Genomic DNA, 19,213 nt, shown 5'->3' with positions numbered 1-19,213 from the left:
CTCTGCAAATGCGCTGGTGAAATTGTTTGAACTTTGAAAATGTGTTGGTGAAAATGATGAAGAAGATAAAATAGAACACAAAATCATGTTTACAGATGTTTGAATTTTTTTCAGGTTATAATCTCTTTTTTCAGTGTTGCAAAACCTTTTTTACAAGGTGTTGAGTTTTCAAACCCAGACTTACAAGCCTTTGAAACTTTTTTTTTCAGGTTTGAATTATGGCAGGAAACTGGCTCCATATCAATTGAATATCGCAACACACGGAGCGTGGCGAAGTGGATTGCAATCACGGGGACGCTATAGCTTTTCAATTTGAATAAAGGAACTCAAAGAATTTGACAAAATGTTATTCTATTTTTATTGTTATAATTTTTGCAAATTTAATTGAGGATTGCATTGTCACTCTGCATATTAAAATACACTTTGAATAACGTATTTACAAATTACATTATAAAATTGCATAATGAATTGTCAATTGCATAATGTAATGACTTATTGAATTGCAAATTGCAAATTGCATTGCAATTTGAATTTTGCTACATAAATGCTTCCATATGTCTGTACCGTTGGACTCCAATGGCAATACACGGATGTCATCCATTGGCTACCCTGAAGAGCTTTTAGTATATTTTTATAGAACATCTACCAAGCTCTACAGCCCAATCTTTCCATCCTATAATGTCCATGCCCTGATCCACTTGGCTGAAGATGCAAGGCACTTTGAAACATCTTTGAATGACATCTCTGCCTTTCAGTTTGAAAACCACCTGCAAAAACTAAAGAAAAGTGTCAGAAATGCAAAAAAAACGATTGCACAACTAGCGAAGAGGATAGCAGAAATGGACAATGCAAAAATTCATGTCTCACCAGCAGCACTTGGGACATTTATATCAACTAAGAAGAAGGACGCCTGTTTTTTTGGGACATGCCTTTGCCTTAGTAAAGGAAAGAAGGCCAGAAAAGCCATGTGTGTGTGACGCTTTGGACAGTTTCTTCACCAGTCCATGCGACTCAAAACTAATTAACATTGCTGTACTGCGCGATGAAAGAGGGAACCGAAAACAAGAGCTGATTGAGGAGAAAAAACTGAAGCACAAGGCAGTTTATCTACCATACAAAAGTGGCTATGTATTTATGCCATTGCTTCATGGCAGTGAAAGGAACTAACCAATCTAGGACAAGTGACAGAAGATGAGAGTAAGGCCACTAATAGCTGTTAATCTTTGTTAGAAGTTTTTAGTTATAATGTAATGATGGTTATTCACTTTAACTGTCGGATCGCATTGTTCTGAGTTTTCTCTTTTGTATTTCCTGTAGAACAGAACAATGTGGACCAGAGCGGTGTGGAGAGCGGAGACCATGGAGATGGAGTAAGTGATACCATCATGTTTGGTTAAGAATGGTGGTTTATTGCGGCCTACACAAGGAGCTGCGGGAGCGTTGAAGGACTGAAAAGAACCAGAAGAGTCATGGACGAAATTCCCGTTAATAAAAATTAAGATTTAATCAGGTAAGTGTTTTGTAAGGCAAAGACTAAGGTCATATCTACGCAAGGCAAAATTTCAAAACGTCAACACAAACATATGGAGATTTCTTAATTTTTCTCTTTTATATGAACTTTTAGGTATCTCTATCAGTCTCGTACGTATGTTTGGTTATTTCTAGCTTGCTATAATGTCAGTTTTGCGTGTGTGTGCATTTTGGGGAGACTGTTTTATTGTTCTTTATCTCGAACTACAACAAATAACCATAACATTTAAAATAACTAAACGTCAGAAGCACAACACAAATTAACAGTCATCCAGAAAAAACAACAAAATATATTCGAGAGGAAACAGGAGGAAGCAAAAAGCTTATTTAGTCCTGCCCCTTCCTCACAAAATAATATTATATGCAATAAGAAGAACAATATTCTCATTCAATAGCCTCAGTTTATTGTTGACTGTTGGCATGCAAGATGATATCCGCTTATATAAAAAATTAAACTAGTATTTTATAACAGCCAAACCTGCATTTTTACCCAGTTGCTGTTGTATTAAGACTTACTCATTTGAATGCATTTTACCATTGCTGGTAAGAGTGAATGTGAGAAGTATGATTTTACTACAACTGCTGAATTGAGTGGCTCAGAAGAGGAGTTACCGACGAAGAGGAGGCCAAAAAATTATAATATCCAGACTACCAAATGGGTATGTAGTGCACTTTTACTGCTTTGATCATTTGTTAGACTTTTTTTCAATGTTGTAGAATATAACATTTGTAATTGTCTATCAAAGATTTATTGACCTTTCCTTATTTTAGACGAACCATCTGTCAATGAAGACAGTCAAAAATAATCTTTTCCATGGTCTTATGATAAAGAGTACAGGTATGTAATAAATTAAGATTTTTGGTTTTCACATTTATTTTCATACCTCTGTCACAATAATGAGGTTGGAGTAGGGTTTTCTAACCTTTTTTGTCAATTCAAACTAAGGCAGTCAACACAGTTATGCCTAATTGTTTGAAAGATGACTACTGTCTTACAGAATGCTTAATACTAATTTTAGGTAAAAAGGCTACCAAGAAGATTCGAAAATGTATTCCTTGTGAAGGTATGTGTTCATTTACAGGAACCAATGCACTGAAGGCAATGTCTACATGGCCCGAAGGCCTACATCATTGGTAAATTGTATTTTTAGAGTAAAACAACAAAAGGGTCTCCTTGTACACAGCCAGTGTGATCGTCAGGTACGGGTTGGTAGCAGGAACATTTGAAGTACAAAAGTGAAATGGACCACTGCATGCTGAAAAACTTTAGAGAATCTTTGTGAGCATTGCGAGCAACACGTTTTGCCTGTAGCTCCCTCTGATTATTGCTCACTCAGAACAAAGATTCCGTAAGAATCAAGCCAAGAAAAGAATAACAAAAGTTATGCGAGTTAAGAACACATCATTGTAGCACTTAATTCACCATCGTGGCTATGTCAGTATCGGGCCAATTAGTCACTACAGTTTTGAAAGTACTTTTTTATGACTGTTGACTATTTATTACAGATGACTTTGTTCTTCCAACTCCTCCCAAAATGACACCGCACCCGGCATCCTGCAAATACAAGTAATGAGAATCAAGCCAAGAAAAGACTAACAAAAGGTATACACATCCAGAGCACATCATTTGTAGCATTTTAATCACCACCGTGGCTATGTCAATTAGTCACTACAGTTACTAGTTAAGTGCTTTTTTTATGACTGTCGCCTATTTATTACAGATTACTTTGTTCTTCCAACTCCTCCAAAAATGACGGATGGACAGGATATTGTAATGGTTTAAAAAATACATATTATTTTGTCAGATCGAGACTGGCCAATAGAGTAGGCTATATAGTGTCTCACATCTTTCGACGTAGGTCCCGCCCACGAGATTCAGTTCAACAGCAAGTAAAGCTTTTGGATTCGATGGCAAAGCTTTTGGATTCACACTCACACACGACGAGTACACACACGCACACACCCGCCACGCACCACGTGACCGCATCCAAGTCTTAACCATTCCGATTTGACGTGGAGGTGACGTCACCAGAAGATTTCACATGGGAACTTCGAGTAAAAGAGAGAGAGAGAGAGAGAGAGAGAGAGAGAGAGAGAGAGAGAGAGAGAGAGAGAGAGAGAGAGAGAGAGAGAGAGAGAGAGAGAGAGAGAGAGAGAGAGAGAGAGAGAGAGAGAGAGAGAGAGAGAGAGAGAGAGAGAGAGAGAGAGAGAGAGAGAGAGAGAGAGAGAGCGGTTCCTCCAGCGTCGATGGGACGGCACGGTGTGAGGACAGCCCGAGGTAGAGGAGATGCGCCCCTCACCCAGTAACTGCTATGGATCAATCCCCCTCCTCCGTCATCTCGTCCATACAATGCGCTTCGTAAGTTCACCGTTCATTTTGTTTTATTTAAGAAACATAAACGGTTTCCGAATTGCCCTACGCTAAATTATTTTAACACTATTCGTTTTTTTTTCCAAAATATTTCTGATAGTCCCGATTCCTGAATAGAATATAGAGTTGTTGTAAGAATATATTATCGATGTCTAGAACCATAAATGTGACATTGCTTTACCAGCACCGTACGGCTCGTCATTAAACACATAAAAGTTTAATATCAATGATTCTCACAAAGCAAAAACATAGTAAAGCAAAATCTGTGATGTAAGTCAGCAAGCGTTGCATTTTTGGATTTGATTTACTGGGCCACATGACTTTGACTTGCTTTAAAGCACTTTCACCTTGGTTTATAGTGTGGGTGTTTGATGGAGTGTGCATATAGAGATCATTGAGTTGATGAAAAATGCGTTCCTTCAACGTGCCTCGATCAGAGATTGACCCTGCATAAATAAATGCTTTAATAGCCCATAGTCTGCCTTCATGTTCAAACCTGTAGAAAATAGACTTCCAAATGTGGACCAAAATTATTATTATTATATTATTCTTTGCTCTCAACCAGCACATGCCAATTTAAAGTTAGCCAAAATAACTATCATGTTTGCAAAGAAAACAAGGTTGGATGGAGTAATGATGTCAGTGTTCAGTCTCAAATTATTGTTTCCCTTCACGTTGGCAAGCAGAATGGCAGTCAATGGCACTAAATAATACATGTGATCTCTGACTAAAGCATACAATCTACACTCAGAAACCGAACTGTGTGACAAAACAGTCCCTGCTGAATTATGGGTCAACAATGACAACCTGGATGGTCTTTGAAGATAAAATCCACCACCTGTCTGCTGATGACCCACATGAGGCCCTTTGTAGCCTGTTGTTACACGTTACGGCCCATGACTTCGCCTGGTAATCAATCATCACGCTAGGCTTGAACGCCGACAGGTAACCAAATCCGTATCGGTTCCTTAACCCAGATCCAATTCCACAGTTCATTTGAATGTTGTCTCGCTCTCTCGTGCCGAGACACTGATTTGAATGTCTCTGTTTTATGGGATTGAATGGGTTGACCTTAGTGGGTGCTGAGTGGAGAACGGGGGTTAAGCATGGACATGCTCACTACTGCGCCTCAGTAAAACCGGCACAGAAAGAAATGCCTTGCCTTGCAAATGCACCGGCAATCGAACAAGAAGCGAGCCTGTGGTCTGTGGAGCCATAGATCTTTTGCTTAACCTTTCTAAGTAAAGCATCAGAACAACGCTTTGTACCTTTGTCTCTTAGTTAGTTAACAACGTGTTCTTGTTTTTCCACAAGCTATAGACATATGGGTTGTTTCTCTTTAAATGTACAAACAAGATCACGGGTTAAAGGGGACGGTTGGGGCGGGGGGGGGGGGGGGGGGGGGGGAATTGCCTACGAGCCACATTAGCATACCTGTAGTCCAGATGAAATGCCCTGTCGGACAGACACAATGAAGTCAAGAATATTCTTTCAAAATGTAGACATGACAAATGTGTATTATCATCCAGCTGCGTTGGACTGTTAAGGGCAATAGGCTCTGACACATGAGCTGTCTGGAAGCATTTTTTACCCAAAGCTGCCTCTTAATTCACTGGGGAGCATAATTGAACAGTGGGTTAGCCAGCAGGGGCGAGCGGGGGAAGGGGGCACTTCAGATGTTGCCCTAACTCAGAAGAACCAGAGGGCAGTATGCTCAATGGTCTCTTCCTTATTGCTTTTTTGTCTGCAAGCTAAAAATGTCTTTTGGTTCTCCCTCCCTCCATCCCTCCCTCCCTCTCTGATACTCTATTTACTGCTTCTGCGTTTAAGTGTGTTTTCGTGGTACTTGGCCCAATGACAGACAAACATATCTGTTTGTCTGTCATTTTTGCGTTGTTCTCTGTCTGCATGTGTGTTTGTGTGTGTGTTGGTGTGCATCATTTATGGGTTTATGAAAGTTACGTGTGTGCGTGTGTGTGTGGTTAAAGACATAGAGGCATGTGTATGTGTGTATGTGCATTTTTCAAGCAACCTGGAATGCCTGTTGTCCTCAATCTTTGCAATTAAGGAGGTGCTACCAGCAATCACGAGTGCACGCAGGCCAAAGGATGCCGTATTCTCTGTTCATGTCAGTGTTTTTTGTGCCAGGAGAACAGCTAAGATCCAGTTTCTTGCCTCTAAATACAAACGCTGTCAGAAATGTCATTTATTATGGCAATGTTTTCCCTGAGAAATGGAAAATCAAATATATATCACTTTGTTTTGGGTGTTTCTGTCACAGAGATCCACATTTATTGTAAATACTTGAGCCAATAACAGCATAGGTTTACATGGGCTGCCAAGGTGAAGCATAAAAAAAATGCAATCCATGAAGGGTTGCCAAATGGGAATCCCTTAGAAAAACGATATAATATATATGACATATGATGTAAACATTGTATGTCTTAAGAAACTTAAAACATTTATAGTGTCTTCTGGTGTATTTATTCTCTGGGTCATTCAAATACTAACGTAGCGAGAAATGCACCCAAAGGTAACACCTTTTGATTTGTAAACAGGCCCTAGGCGTCCTGGGGGGCAAGTGGGCAGCCCCATTGTTAAGTGGGTTGGGCCTTGTCTCTCAATACCGACCAAAGGGCCTGGAGCAGCCAGAGGCTCTCAACCCTGTGTCTGTAAGAGAGTATAGCCCTTGCTTTTGGAGTTGAGACAATGTTCAGGGTTTAAATCACAAAGGTTTTGAAAACAACCACTTATCCCTCCTTTAGCGGTACTTGTATGTTGCGTTAACTCATGTCGGATCAGCATCGTAGTAAATGTTATTATTGGTTATGGTTATGGTTATGATGATGATCATGATAATGATGATGATTCTCAGTGTTAGGGTTAGGGTTATCCCTAACTCTAATTATTAATTATTATTCATGATTAATGAACTGCGGCTTTGATCCCTATTGCAGCCCATATTTCTTAAGGGCGTACCTTCAAGCTTTATACATTCTTTGTTAAGATGTCTGGAAGATAGTGGTAGACTTGATAGACAGACGGTGCAGTGTAATGGAAAATCCAAGAGGTGCTGGTTTGATATCTTGTTACATCTTGTGGCATTAGGAGCGTTTTGAATGGTGAGCAAGCTTTGTTTACTATATCTTGCACCCTCAATCCCTTTCAGCACTACCTTGATTTTCAAGTCCAACACACAACTTACAAAACAAACACAATTATTTATGTTGTTGATGTTTGTTGTTTGTCTGTCTTTTGGTCATAGTCTACCATAACATATGTTTCTCTTTTGATAAAAGCATAACACTAAAATAAACATGCCTTTCTCAACAAATCCACACTGACTCACACACACACACACACACACACACACACACACACACACACACACACACACACACATACACAATAACCTACACACAGCATTGCATACACACTCAAAAAAAACGAACCTTCCATTAAACATGTGGTATCATAGCCCTACACAGTCTAGTCAGATTAATTAATGAAGCTACATTTCACTCACAGGGTCACACACGCACACACACACACACACACACACACACACACACACACACACACACACACACACACACACACACACTTGAGCCCATGACAAATAAACAAGAGTGTTGGACCTCATTAACGTATCATTGCATCACAAATACATGTTTTTGATTTTGTTTTACTGAGAACTCAACCAGATACATTTTTAATTGTGCCTTTGCTGTGCTGTGGCACTTATTGTGAGAATGAGAATCTGTTGCATGGGTTGCATTCAAGTACATGCTTTGACTGCCCTCTACAGGTGCTTGGGAAGATTGCGGCGCAGCCTGCAGCGGCGAACCATGTGGGTGGCTCTGATGGCTTTCACTGTGTTCTGCCTTGCCTTTCAGTACGCCGAGGTCCTGCTCGATGTAATGGAGACCAGGTAAATCTGCATGCATAATAAATTATCCTTAAAGAAAATTCTGATTATAAATGTAATGTCAGGACAGGTTGCCAGGACAGCAGACAGGTTTTCTGTAATCAAGTCAAAGTTGGGGTCTCGGGTGGTTCTCATATGAAACTGACTATATGGCTTTCTTTCCTTCCAGAAATGGCAAAGGGAGTGAGGGATTTATGACCCTTAGGGTCAATGAGTCATCAGCGACCTTGCGAAACCCTACCTCTGTGTCTACGCCAGTCAGAGAGGGGCCAACAGCCCCGGTAAGAGAACAGCATGAGACAACAATACATTCAACAATGCAGACCTTCAGATCTTTTGGACATCGGAAAGGTTGCACTAACCCACCAAAAACATTTTTTTGAATCCGCAGAGAGAGATTTACCCCACTGGTGTCAGGCAACAATTGACTCAAGGTGAAGACAAACCCAAAGATTCAGGCCCCGACAGTGTCTGTCAGCCCAAAAAACACATTGTGTTCCTGAAGACGCACAAGACGGCCAGCAGCACCATCGTCAACATCCTTTATCGCTACGGCGATGCACGGAACTTGACTTTTGGCCTCCCGTTGAACAAGAACCACCAGTTCTTTTACCCTTACCGTTTTGACTCTTCCTATGTGGAGGGTGTCCGCAGTAAGACGGGGAAGGAGTACCACATCATCTGCAACCACTTGAGGTTCAACAAACCTGAGGTGAGCTTTGTGGAACAATACTACTAGTCTACTAATCTAAGAAAATATCAATCTTTCCAGATGATCCTAGATGGATGATAGATTCTAGACCATTTATCCAATTTTCCTGTTTCTTCATCTTCTAAAGATGAACATTGACATACATTTTTTTAAAAGGCTCTGCATGCTACAGCACTGGAAATCATTCTACAACATTCTTTGCACATTTATTTCAGTCACTTTGACATAGATCTGTGCGCCGTTCTAACCACTGTCGCATCCCATAGTTGGTAAAGCTGATGCCTGAGAACACCTTCTACTTCTCCATCATGAGGCACCCCGTCACCATGTTCGAGTCCGCCTTCACCTACTACAAGAGCATTGAGGCCTTCCACAACTCTACCAGCCTGGAGAACTTCCTAGACCGCTGCTGGTGGAACTACAAACCCCTGGTGGCCGAAAACCAGTATGCTCACAACAACCTGGCTTTCGACTTTGGCTTCGACAACGACGTCACCTACAACTCAACAGACCTGGAGGCACGCACCCAGGCCGCTGTGGCGTCCGTGGAGCAGGACTTTCACCTGGTCCTCATCTTGGAGTACTTCGATGAGTCCATGGTGCTGCTCAAACACGCGTTGTGCTGGTCCCTGGACGACGTGGTGTCCTTCAAGCTCAACAGTCGCAGCGAGCAGTCGCGTCGCATGCCGCCACCGCGCATCGCGTCCAAGGTGGAGGCGTGGAACGCCCTGGATTGGCGGCTGTACGTCCATTTCAATGCCACCTTCTGGAGGAGGGTGGACGCAGAGGTGGGGCGAGAGGAGATGGTGCGGGAGGTGGGGCGGCTGCGAAGGCGGCGGGATCAGCTGCAGGCGGCGTGCCTCCAGGACGGCGGCCCCGTGAACCCCGAGCACGTAAAGGATGTCAAGATGAAGCCCTTCCAGTACGGGAAGGCTGTTATCCAGGGCTATAATTTAAAGGCAGCTCTGGAAGGCCGAGCCAAGTTGAAGTGCCAGAAGCTTATCACGCCCGAGCTGCAGTACTCAGACTATCTGTACAGGAAACAGTTTTAACATTGACTTTGTGCTGTGCTTCTCAAAGCAAACCAGGTCCAAACCATTAGGTTGCATACAGGTTTTGTTCAGGAAAAAACGTCAAAGATGTACTGTACTGAACAATATGCTGATTATTTATTCACAAAAAAGGCCATGAAGTGGCCTATTATAGAATGCATAATATGTTATGTAACATGAAACACAACAATAACAGAAAATGCCTTTGTTCCTATTTTCCTGAAATTATACTTGAATTGATCACGAGGACCACGATGGAGGTTTATCGGTAATGGGAGTTCGCTGCAGGCAAACCTGTGGGATTTGATGGATCTCCCAAAGCAGAACAAGCAATTAGAGATTAATCGAGAACCCACTATGTCACTCTCATGTATTGGCATAATCCAGGGGATTCTACTTTGAGGAGTCTCAGGGCCTGGACAGAATATAAAAAGTATGCACAGAGCACACTCCACATTCAGATTCGGAAATCATTATTGTCTCAGAAAATCGTCTTTGATATAGCTCACATTAAAAGAAAACATATCCACTTAATCACATGAAATATCAGCACACTAAATCTACCTGGAGATGACATGAAAGTTGAATGGGATGTGACAGGTTTGAAACCTTTCTGCTGTTTTTGAAAGAAACAGGCGACGCATTTCTGATAATCAGTTTGAAAACATGTTCATCCTTGTTGGATCCCTCAACATGGACTCTTCATGAAACATTTGCTTTGGGGAGGGGTAACGGTTTAGGCACAGATACTGGTCAGACAAAAATAGGATGTTCTGTTCTTAGAGGGAGAGGATAACTTAAACAAGAGAGAGCTGATGCTTGTGGCAGCTATACTGTACATGACATTGTGTTAGTAGAAAGTCATCCTGTATATTATCAGAGAAAACAAATTTCTCTATTGTAGAATAATCCATTCTTTTAAAATCAAAGCACAAACAAGTTCTAAATGCTGACGCACTTTTTCAAAATAATTTATAGAATGTGTTTTACAAGATAAGCGGAAGCTATTTAGATGTGTAGGGATGAGTTCTATCGGGATCAAGAAGTCTTTATAGATATTTATTTTCCTACTATTTTCTGTGATAAATGGTAGCAATAGGCACAGATTGGGCCAATGCAGGGCATGGTATCTATGTGTGTATAACACAGTAACATAACAAAACACACCTATGCAGAATGTACTTTTGTATGTATCCTCTGCCCCAGTTATTCAACTTAAGAGACTAAACCATGTATACTTTAGGAAAGATTACTTTGGACAGGTGAACAAATTGTTGGAGAAGCAATATTTTGTATTTGGGCTTTGGTTAACATTAAATCTGTGTTCTGGTTTTGGTTGCTGAATAAATACCAGAATCTAAAGCCTCTTCTCTGGTAACCCTTTTTGAAATATTGACGCTCATGATATGTCCTGCATTACTCTCATCTTTGATTTTACAAAACTGTTTCCTCTGTACGAAGGTCTGTGCGCCGTTCTAACCTATGTCGCATCCCACAGTTGGAAAAGCTGATGCCCAAGGACACCTTCTACTTCTCCATCATTATTATGTTTCTTTTCAGTTACGCATGAAAAAAATAATGATACAAGCTGCAGGTAACATTTAAGAGCCTATTTGATTCTGATTTGATAGAACAGCTATTTACTATTAATCTCTTTTCAAATCGAAATCATATCAAAGTTATTCATCATAAGTACAGCAGAGAGATAAACCTATGGAGAAGTTTGCAAGGTCCACTCAAAAAAGTCCAAAGGAGGGAAAAGAAAAGGGATAGAGAGATAGTTCAGATAAGTAAGCAAGAAAGCAGTTACAAAATACAATTAAAGCTGCAAGCCTTAGCAGCCTAAAGCAGACCAATAAGACCCTGATAGACCATTAAGACCCTGACAGGCCATTAAGACTCTGACGCAGGCCATGAAGACCCTGATAGACCATTTAGTCCCTGTAGCACACCATCAAGACCTTTTTTGTTTGCATATGGTTGACAAGGCTGGAATAGCCTCAGCTTGGTGATGGGCGCACAAACTTCCATGACTGTACGTCAAAAGGCTGAGGAGTTATGAATCTCTAAAGTTTTTAATTGATTGGTTTAGCGTCCCCTATAGTCCTATTTTGATGAACTTCTTTAAGTACACCAAGTTTGCTGATGATTGACTCAAGTTAACCCCGCCTTTAGTCACCTAACATTGATTTGGCTAATTTGGACGTCCAGCTGCAATTTTTTTACCGGTTCTTGGTTTCCCGGGAAAATCTGCTCAACAGGAGGAGAGAAAAATGTCTACAGGATTTCATGACTGTAGAAGAAAGGGATCAGAAAATATGGCCACCCAAAGTCTGCCTTTTCAGTTAATTAATATAGCGCCCCCTATAGCCCGATCTGGGTACAATTTGGAGAGGTTGCATTTTCAGTGTATTGTTATAGCGCTCCCTATAGCCTGATATGGATACTATTTGGAAAGGTTAATCTTGACCCATGTGCCTTTGACTACACCAAGTTTGATGATGTTTGGTTTTAGTTAACCTTGGCTCTTGGCGTTACGTTAATTTTGGACGATTTTGAGCCTCAGGCGGCCGTGTTGTTTGGTCAATAGACTTCATTTTACATGAACAATTGGAACTTTGGTCCAAAACAGCCACTAAGTTGGTCCCGCTCCAATCAAACATTCCGTCCATGAACTGTGGTCCTTTTAGTCACAAGCCACGGCCATTTCGATGCCACACCCTAAGTTAAATATGCAGACTTTTTATTGTTCACAATTTGATTCTGAACAACTTTTGTATTGGACTCAAGATCATAGGAGTCCGTTTTGAAGCATCTAAACACGTTCTAAACCACACCATTTTTGGAATTCAATGGCTCCTGGGTGATTTATCCTTTATTGTACAGACTTCCCTTTATATCAGATTGAAGACATTGGTCCATAGATGATATGTGCCAGAGAATCTTTGTCAAAAAGAGTTAAAAAACTTAGGATCCATAGGGAATTTAGTGATTTTAGCGAAGTTCTAGAATCAGATGGTCGTAAATCTATCGCAAGAAAGTCATTAGGATATGCATGTGTGGGTTTCATGACTGTGTGTTTCATGACTGTAAGTTAAAGGGGTCATGAGATATGCTTGTTCAAAGTTTGCATTTTTTGGACTATTGCTATAGCGCCACCTTTGGGCCAGTCAGTGTAATATTATTCCTCTGTTAATCTTTAGTCAGCCTCTACAGCTGTAGAAAGCTCATAAAAAGCGTGCAAGCGGTTTAAGCTGTGTAAGTCAAAAGTGACAGAAAAATAATAACACTAAAGGTTTACAATAGGGTGCCTCACACTTTGTGCATGGCACCCTAATAAATATGAATAGTGCAAATAGTGCAAAATGTCAAAAAAGGCAACAAAGTTTCACTTAAAAAGTGGTATTGCTTGGAGGTAAAAGGTGTCTGGGAGGCTGTTAATTCGGGGCTGATTGCTCCGCTACCATTGCCCAGATGGGAGGAGAGAGAGAACAGCCCGTGCAGGGATGGCTCTGTTCTGCTCATGTCTGTTATCTCTCTTCTTGTAACTATTGAATACCCATAATCATGCTTTCTCAGTTGCACACATGGCTGTATACAGCCCCTCAAGGCATTAAACCAGAGCTCCTCAAAGTATCACAGACCCAGGCCTGCTGAAAAGCACAATATGAAGCATACAAATTTATGCTAGAACTATATAATCCTAAACTATGTAATGACAAAAACTGCATAAGCATTGTCCTTATTGAAATCTGCCAGAGAACCTTTGCAATTATTTTACACTCAATAACAATTACCTTTCAGAAAAAGGTAGCTTATTTCTTGTCCCGGTGACATAAAAGGATAATCGGACATCTAGATATTTAAGTTTGGTAGTAAAGTTGCCACAGTACTGTTTGAAACATTGACCCTGGAGATCCCCGTTGTATTTCACACTTTAATTAACGTTGGACCAAACCTCCCACCATTTTAGAGGCGGAATAGGAGCACAGTGTCTTACATTATTATATTTGCACATGTAGCATTAACAATGCTACAATCATCCATAATTACCTCTACAAAGTCACTGATGCACAGGGCCATTGCTTGTGTATGAGGACATTCACTTGCTTGTCCCACACAAATGTAGTACGGGATTGTCCCCCTGAATGTTGTTCTATAAACAAGCTCTATATTTTGGTGCTTTTATTGGGCACTCTGGCATTTTATCTACATTCAAAATACACGGGTTTTCTTCTCGACGATATAATTATTTTTGAGGTGTTTATTGCTAATCGGAATGACAGATTATTAATCTTTAAGAATTTATCTTTGAGATCCTGGGATTTCCATTAAACATAAAGTGATTAAGCCTCAGATGCCAATGCCTAAAAAGGCCCATGATACAGAAAGCTACGTGTTCATGCATTTTAGATTTTGGATAACAGCAGATACATTTCTATATGCATTCACATATAGTATACCAAGTACAAATCTGAAATTGCTGCTGTTAGTTATTAGCTAACCCACCCCAGCAACATTGGAATCTGCTGCTTTCTGAACTCAGCAGTGTCTCTATAGTCTTACCAGCTTCTGGGGTTCATGAGGCAAAAGGCCGTCTGGATTAGGCTGACCAAACGTCCTCCTTTCCCCGGACATGTCCACTTTTTACGTCCCGTCCGGGGCGTCCGGGGGGGTTTTATTAATTGATGATAATGTCCGGTTTTCGGACATTATCTCGTCGCATATTTGTGTTTCTGGGTCTTTCACATAACCTACTAGTTATTACCATTGTATATGTCTATGGTTATTACGGCCTTCCAAGTTCTGGAAATGGTATCTCCCTTACGTTCCACCTTCGTGCGCGAGCTGACTGTAGAGAGTCTGTCATTGGGCGACCGATCTCAGGGTTGCCAGAGCCACGATAATTATCCTCCAAATACGACCATTTTGAGCCTTTGGTACGTTACTTTGTCATTTCCAATCTGGCAACATTGAGCACCTTGCCGCTTCCACTCTGTTTACAACAGCACATTACATCTGCAGCCATGCCTAAACGTAAATGTAAGTTCACGGACGAACTAAAGAAAAAAGACCTATGTTTTCGCCCCCCCCTCCCGCGACGAAGTGTCCTCTTTTTCACAAACTCAAATCTGGTCACCCTAGTCTGGATCCTCCAGAGGAGAACCACACTGAAGTGGAGAACCACACCCTTAGCCCTCACATACTCAACTACAGTGCAGCAACGCCAGTGCGACGCGCCACCAGGGTGGCTGCCATGAGCCACCTGGATGACTTTTTCTGGGCTCCTCGAGACAAGGACGCAGGGTGGTGGTGTTGGAAGACTGATGTATTGTAAATGTTTGTAGAAAACAATAGATGACCCAGTGCTCCTTGTTGCCATCCAGGAGATCTCCTGGTGCATGTGCGGTGATGCTTGGGTCAACCCCTGGATACTGATTGCTCAATGTGCAACAGGTGTGCAGCCCAGACCAGCCCCTGAGTACAATTATCTCCATCACCATCATCCACACACACCCACCTACAGCTTGGATGATGGATTCACTGACTGTGGAGCACTGACTGCTCCACTGGTACCATAGGAATCGTCCTAAATGTACTTGGGCTCAATTCAGAATGTCTAATCTCCTAACCTTTTTGCTAACTTTCCTTAATCTTTGTGGAAAACGCCATCGGGTCAAGGCGAGATGAAAGTTGCTTCCTTTCGAACATAGGAAATTACAAAAAGAGCTATTTTGATCCATGCGTTCTTGTCCTATTGATTTCAATCAGGTTTTTGCGATCAGTGAAAATAACTTTGGTTGGACTTATTTTATTTTCTATATAAGGGAATATTCTACGCCTCTTGAATCCCAATTCACATGTGAAAAAAAAGATGCTAAACTAATGTTGATGTTAAGTTAACTGGTCCCAGTAATCTTACTACTATAATAGCAGGCCTGTCGCACCAGTTACTCAAAGTTACTCAAGTGTGCATGTGCCAAGCAGCCTGCAGCTCACACACACACACACACACACACACACACACACACACACACACACACACACACACACACACACACACACACACACACACACACACACACACACACACACACACACACACACACACAGCACCGCAAGCACGCACATACACACCGCATACACACACCGCGCACACACGCACAAACATACACGGAAACACACACACACACGCCCACACACCGCACGTCAAGCCAAAGGCAGCGACACATACACGGAAAAGCACACACAGGCGCGCATACACAGTAGCAGTGGCGTCTTTGCATTAGGGGCCAGTGGGGCACGGCCCCACCAGAGAACGCTGCCGTGCAGGGCACGATTATACTTTTTTTTTTTTTTTCAAAAATGTCATTGAGCATAAGTTAATAATACATTAATTGTTAATAATTAATTACATGTCCGCAGTTTTAATTTGATGAACGAAATTGTTGTAGTGTAGTAGTTGTGTGTAAAATAGTTCGTTGCTCCGTCTCGTCTGTTCCGCTCGGTGGGGCACAGCCGAGATGGCCCCGTCTGCTGCAGTGTAGAAAACTGGTGCTGTTGCGCGAGCAAGCGCGTGCGCAGCGCCCGCTTCTGTTTCGGCGGTGGGGCCAGAAGTTTAGTGCCCCAAAGCTCTTCTCATTGGCTGACTTGTAGAAAGGGCGGGGTTTACGGCGGGAGCCGATCAGATCTTGCTAGCTGGCTAACGTAGTTAGTATTACAGTTACTGTTACAGTAAATAACAACAAATGGACGTTTCATTCATTAAATGATGAATCGTGTTGAGTATCTGTCTCATGTGAGATTTAGCACTTGAACAGAAGTTGGAGATAAAACGTTTGGGACCACATCGCCCGACGGATTTAATCATTATTCAAGAGAAAGGACAAGAATAGATCGTTCAACCAGGAGTGGTTCAAGCTAAAAAAAATGCTTGTGTTTCACCTCAGCCACACAAAGGAGACCAGACAGCACTGTCCTTAAAGCACAGGTAATTACCATCTTAGCCCAAACTTACTTAAATTTTCACCCAGGATTATCCAGGTCTGAATAGGCAACCACTCTATCAGGCTAGATTCATTGTTAATTGTACAGTATGGTGGCCTGCAAACTTAATGCAACTTAAACCATACTTCTTCTTTTTTTGGTATATTGTGAGTGGTGGCTTTGTATATTGATTGCTGTGTAAAGGGTGTGCGCCGTTGTGTTTTTATTGTTGCCACGTTGTTGTTTTCTTGAGTTTTGATATTGTGAGATCTTGAACGCTGCCATTTGGTGGTGCTATTGCTATAATAGCCTAATATATGTCGTCAGATTCGCGTTTGAGTGATGGCATTATTCAGCTGCAATTTTGGTCCCCTCTGTCACTTGCTACTGTTTTTTTTGTGATGGTAGTAATATGTGGTATTTCTGGATTGCGTTATAATATTTTCCTGCATGGGCCCCATCAGAGTTTCCAAACCAAAATCGCCACTGCACAGTAGGCCTACACACGCACACACCGCACATCAAGACAAAGGCAGCGACACACTCACCGAGGTAAGCGCTATGTTTTTAAACATAACGGTTCCGCCATCGACACACTCGCAGGTAAGAACACACAGGGGCGTAACCACGCATTCTTTGGGGGGGTCGTGTCCCCCCCAATGTTGAGAAAATACTAACCTGTCCCCCCCAATATACAGCAGGATAGAATGTAAAATATATGTTCTCTTTTTATGAACCCTGTCAATGGATCGGTCGATTGTTATGTCTTATTTATAGGGCTGCAACAACGAATCGATAAAATCGATAAAAATCTATTACTAAATGCGTTGGCAACGAATTTGGTCGTCGATTCGTTGTGTCGCGCTATTAATAAGTTACTAATAGGCGCAGCACTGTTTACAGCCAGCCGCCGACAGGTTGGTTCATGGTTCATGGTGCTTTAGTGTGAGCGACCACAGCTTGTATTTTGGTCATATCTTAAAACTGGACCTACATAAAAGTGTTGTACCTTCATTGTCTTTGGGTTAAAAAAACTCCTTCAACTCAGTATCCGTCTAGTCCAACCTAAAACTCTGTCAGCTGCTGCTGCTGCAGACGTTGTGCAGAGGGGCTCGGAGTCGGCACCGCGTGCATCAACAGTCATTCAAAGCAGAGGTAGTAATCACATAACCGGACGGTGTAGAAAGTCCCACCAGTTAAAAATAGTAATGCAGTTTTTAAATCCATGTTAAAATCGGCAGGATATAGAGCTAGTTAGCTTAAAAGAAACTAACCAATGGTCACAAACAGTGTCAAATGTGATGTGTTCAGGTCAGCTCAGTAATATGATTGATGCGTTCAAATGCAACAGAAAAAAAAAAATAATAATTGAGATTTTGGTGAAAACTTGTTTTCCCAGTAATATAAAATAGATTGTAAAGATATAATTATGACCTGTTTAATGTCCTATCTTGAACTATCATCTTATCAGCAATTAAAGCAATATTACAAGTTCTATTTCAAGGAGTCTCGAAAATGGTATCAATAGGTTTGACCGGTTAACCATGGACATTCCTTAAATACATATAAAAGTATATCATACATTGTATGTTTTTTTTTGTGTTATCCCAGTTATTATTATTATTTTTTATCATTATTTAATATTACTTTTAATAGTTCCGGGACGTTCGAGAAATAACCTGGTGTTTTTACACTTCAGTCTGCACTGTGAATTTTAAGTAATGTTCAGTTTTTGAATAAAGATGCGGCAATTCCAAATGTTTATTTTTTTTATCCGATTCATCGATTAATCGAAAAAATAATCGACTGATTACAGATCGTTAGTTGCAGCCCTACTTATTTATTTTCAATTTATTTCCGTTTGTTAAGTGTGTGAATCCCCCCTCCTAATTGTACACTTGTGCGATTTAGTTTGAAACCACCTCGCGACTTTCTGCGTTGTCATGGTTACCCCACACTCTTTCTTCAGTGAGAGCCAAGAAAGTAAAGTTGAGTAATGGAGGATTTGAGGTTACCTAAAAAGCAGAAGAAACTGGACCAACAGCCAAGCATACGCAGTTTTTTTCAGACAGTAAGTAACTTGATACCGAGCTTTGAGTAAGCAAATAAAACGAGTAGCCTCGTAAAAGCAGAATATTAAATATAGCTCATGAAGGTCAGTCGCTGTTCTTTTGATAAAATGACATGGTTACGATGCAGGCAGCACAGAGAGAGAAGGAGAGAGACAGGCATGCTGAAAGCAGTGGCCAGACAGGGACATGCTCTGAACATGCAGGTGATCAGGTGAGTCATTTGAATGTAAGTAACGTTATTTAACGTGTTGGAGAGGAGGTAACGGACAATTTAAGGTTACTTAAAAAGCGGGTAAAACTGGACCAGCAGCCGAGCGTACACGTTTTTTTTTTCTCCAGACAATTAGTAGCTTGATACCGAGCTAAATGTGTGAGCAAATAAAACGAGTAGCCTAACTAAAATATGAGTCACTGTTTTTTCTGATAAAATGACGTGTGGTCACAATGCAGGCGATAAGGTGAGAATTCTGAATGTGAGACTAGACAGCCTTACAACATTGTTTATAACCTGGGCCTACATGTCAGCAATACATAAAAGTAGCCTACTTCTAATACAAGCAG

General features: G+C 41.3%; 1 protein-coding gene across 1 annotated transcript; it reads left to right on the top strand.

Moving 5' to 3' along the window:
* Positions 1–3,860: 3,860 nt before the first annotated feature.
* gal3st2 (galactose-3-O-sulfotransferase 2) lies at positions 3,861–11,519 on the top strand. The gene is made up of 5 exons (XM_056611415.1): positions 3,861–3,889; positions 7,710–7,832; positions 7,999–8,110; positions 8,221–8,541; positions 8,808–11,519. Exons 2-5 carry the CDS (start codon positions 7,750–7,752, stop codon positions 9,591–9,593), a joined length of 1,302 nt encoding a protein of 433 aa, XP_056467390.1. The 5' UTR covers positions 3,861–3,889; positions 7,710–7,749; the 3' UTR covers positions 9,594–11,519.
* The last annotated feature ends 7,694 nt before the right edge of the window (positions 11,520–19,213 follow it).

Source organism: Gadus chalcogrammus, chromosome 16 (assembly GCF_026213295.1).
Source record: "Gadus chalcogrammus isolate NIFS_2021 chromosome 16, NIFS_Gcha_1.0, whole genome shotgun sequence".
Classification (NCBI taxonomy): domain Eukaryota; kingdom Metazoa; phylum Chordata; class Actinopteri; order Gadiformes; family Gadidae; genus Gadus; species Gadus chalcogrammus.
The sequence above is the reverse complement of the archived record's forward strand: the minus strand, read 5'-3'. Positions and strand labels throughout refer to the sequence as shown.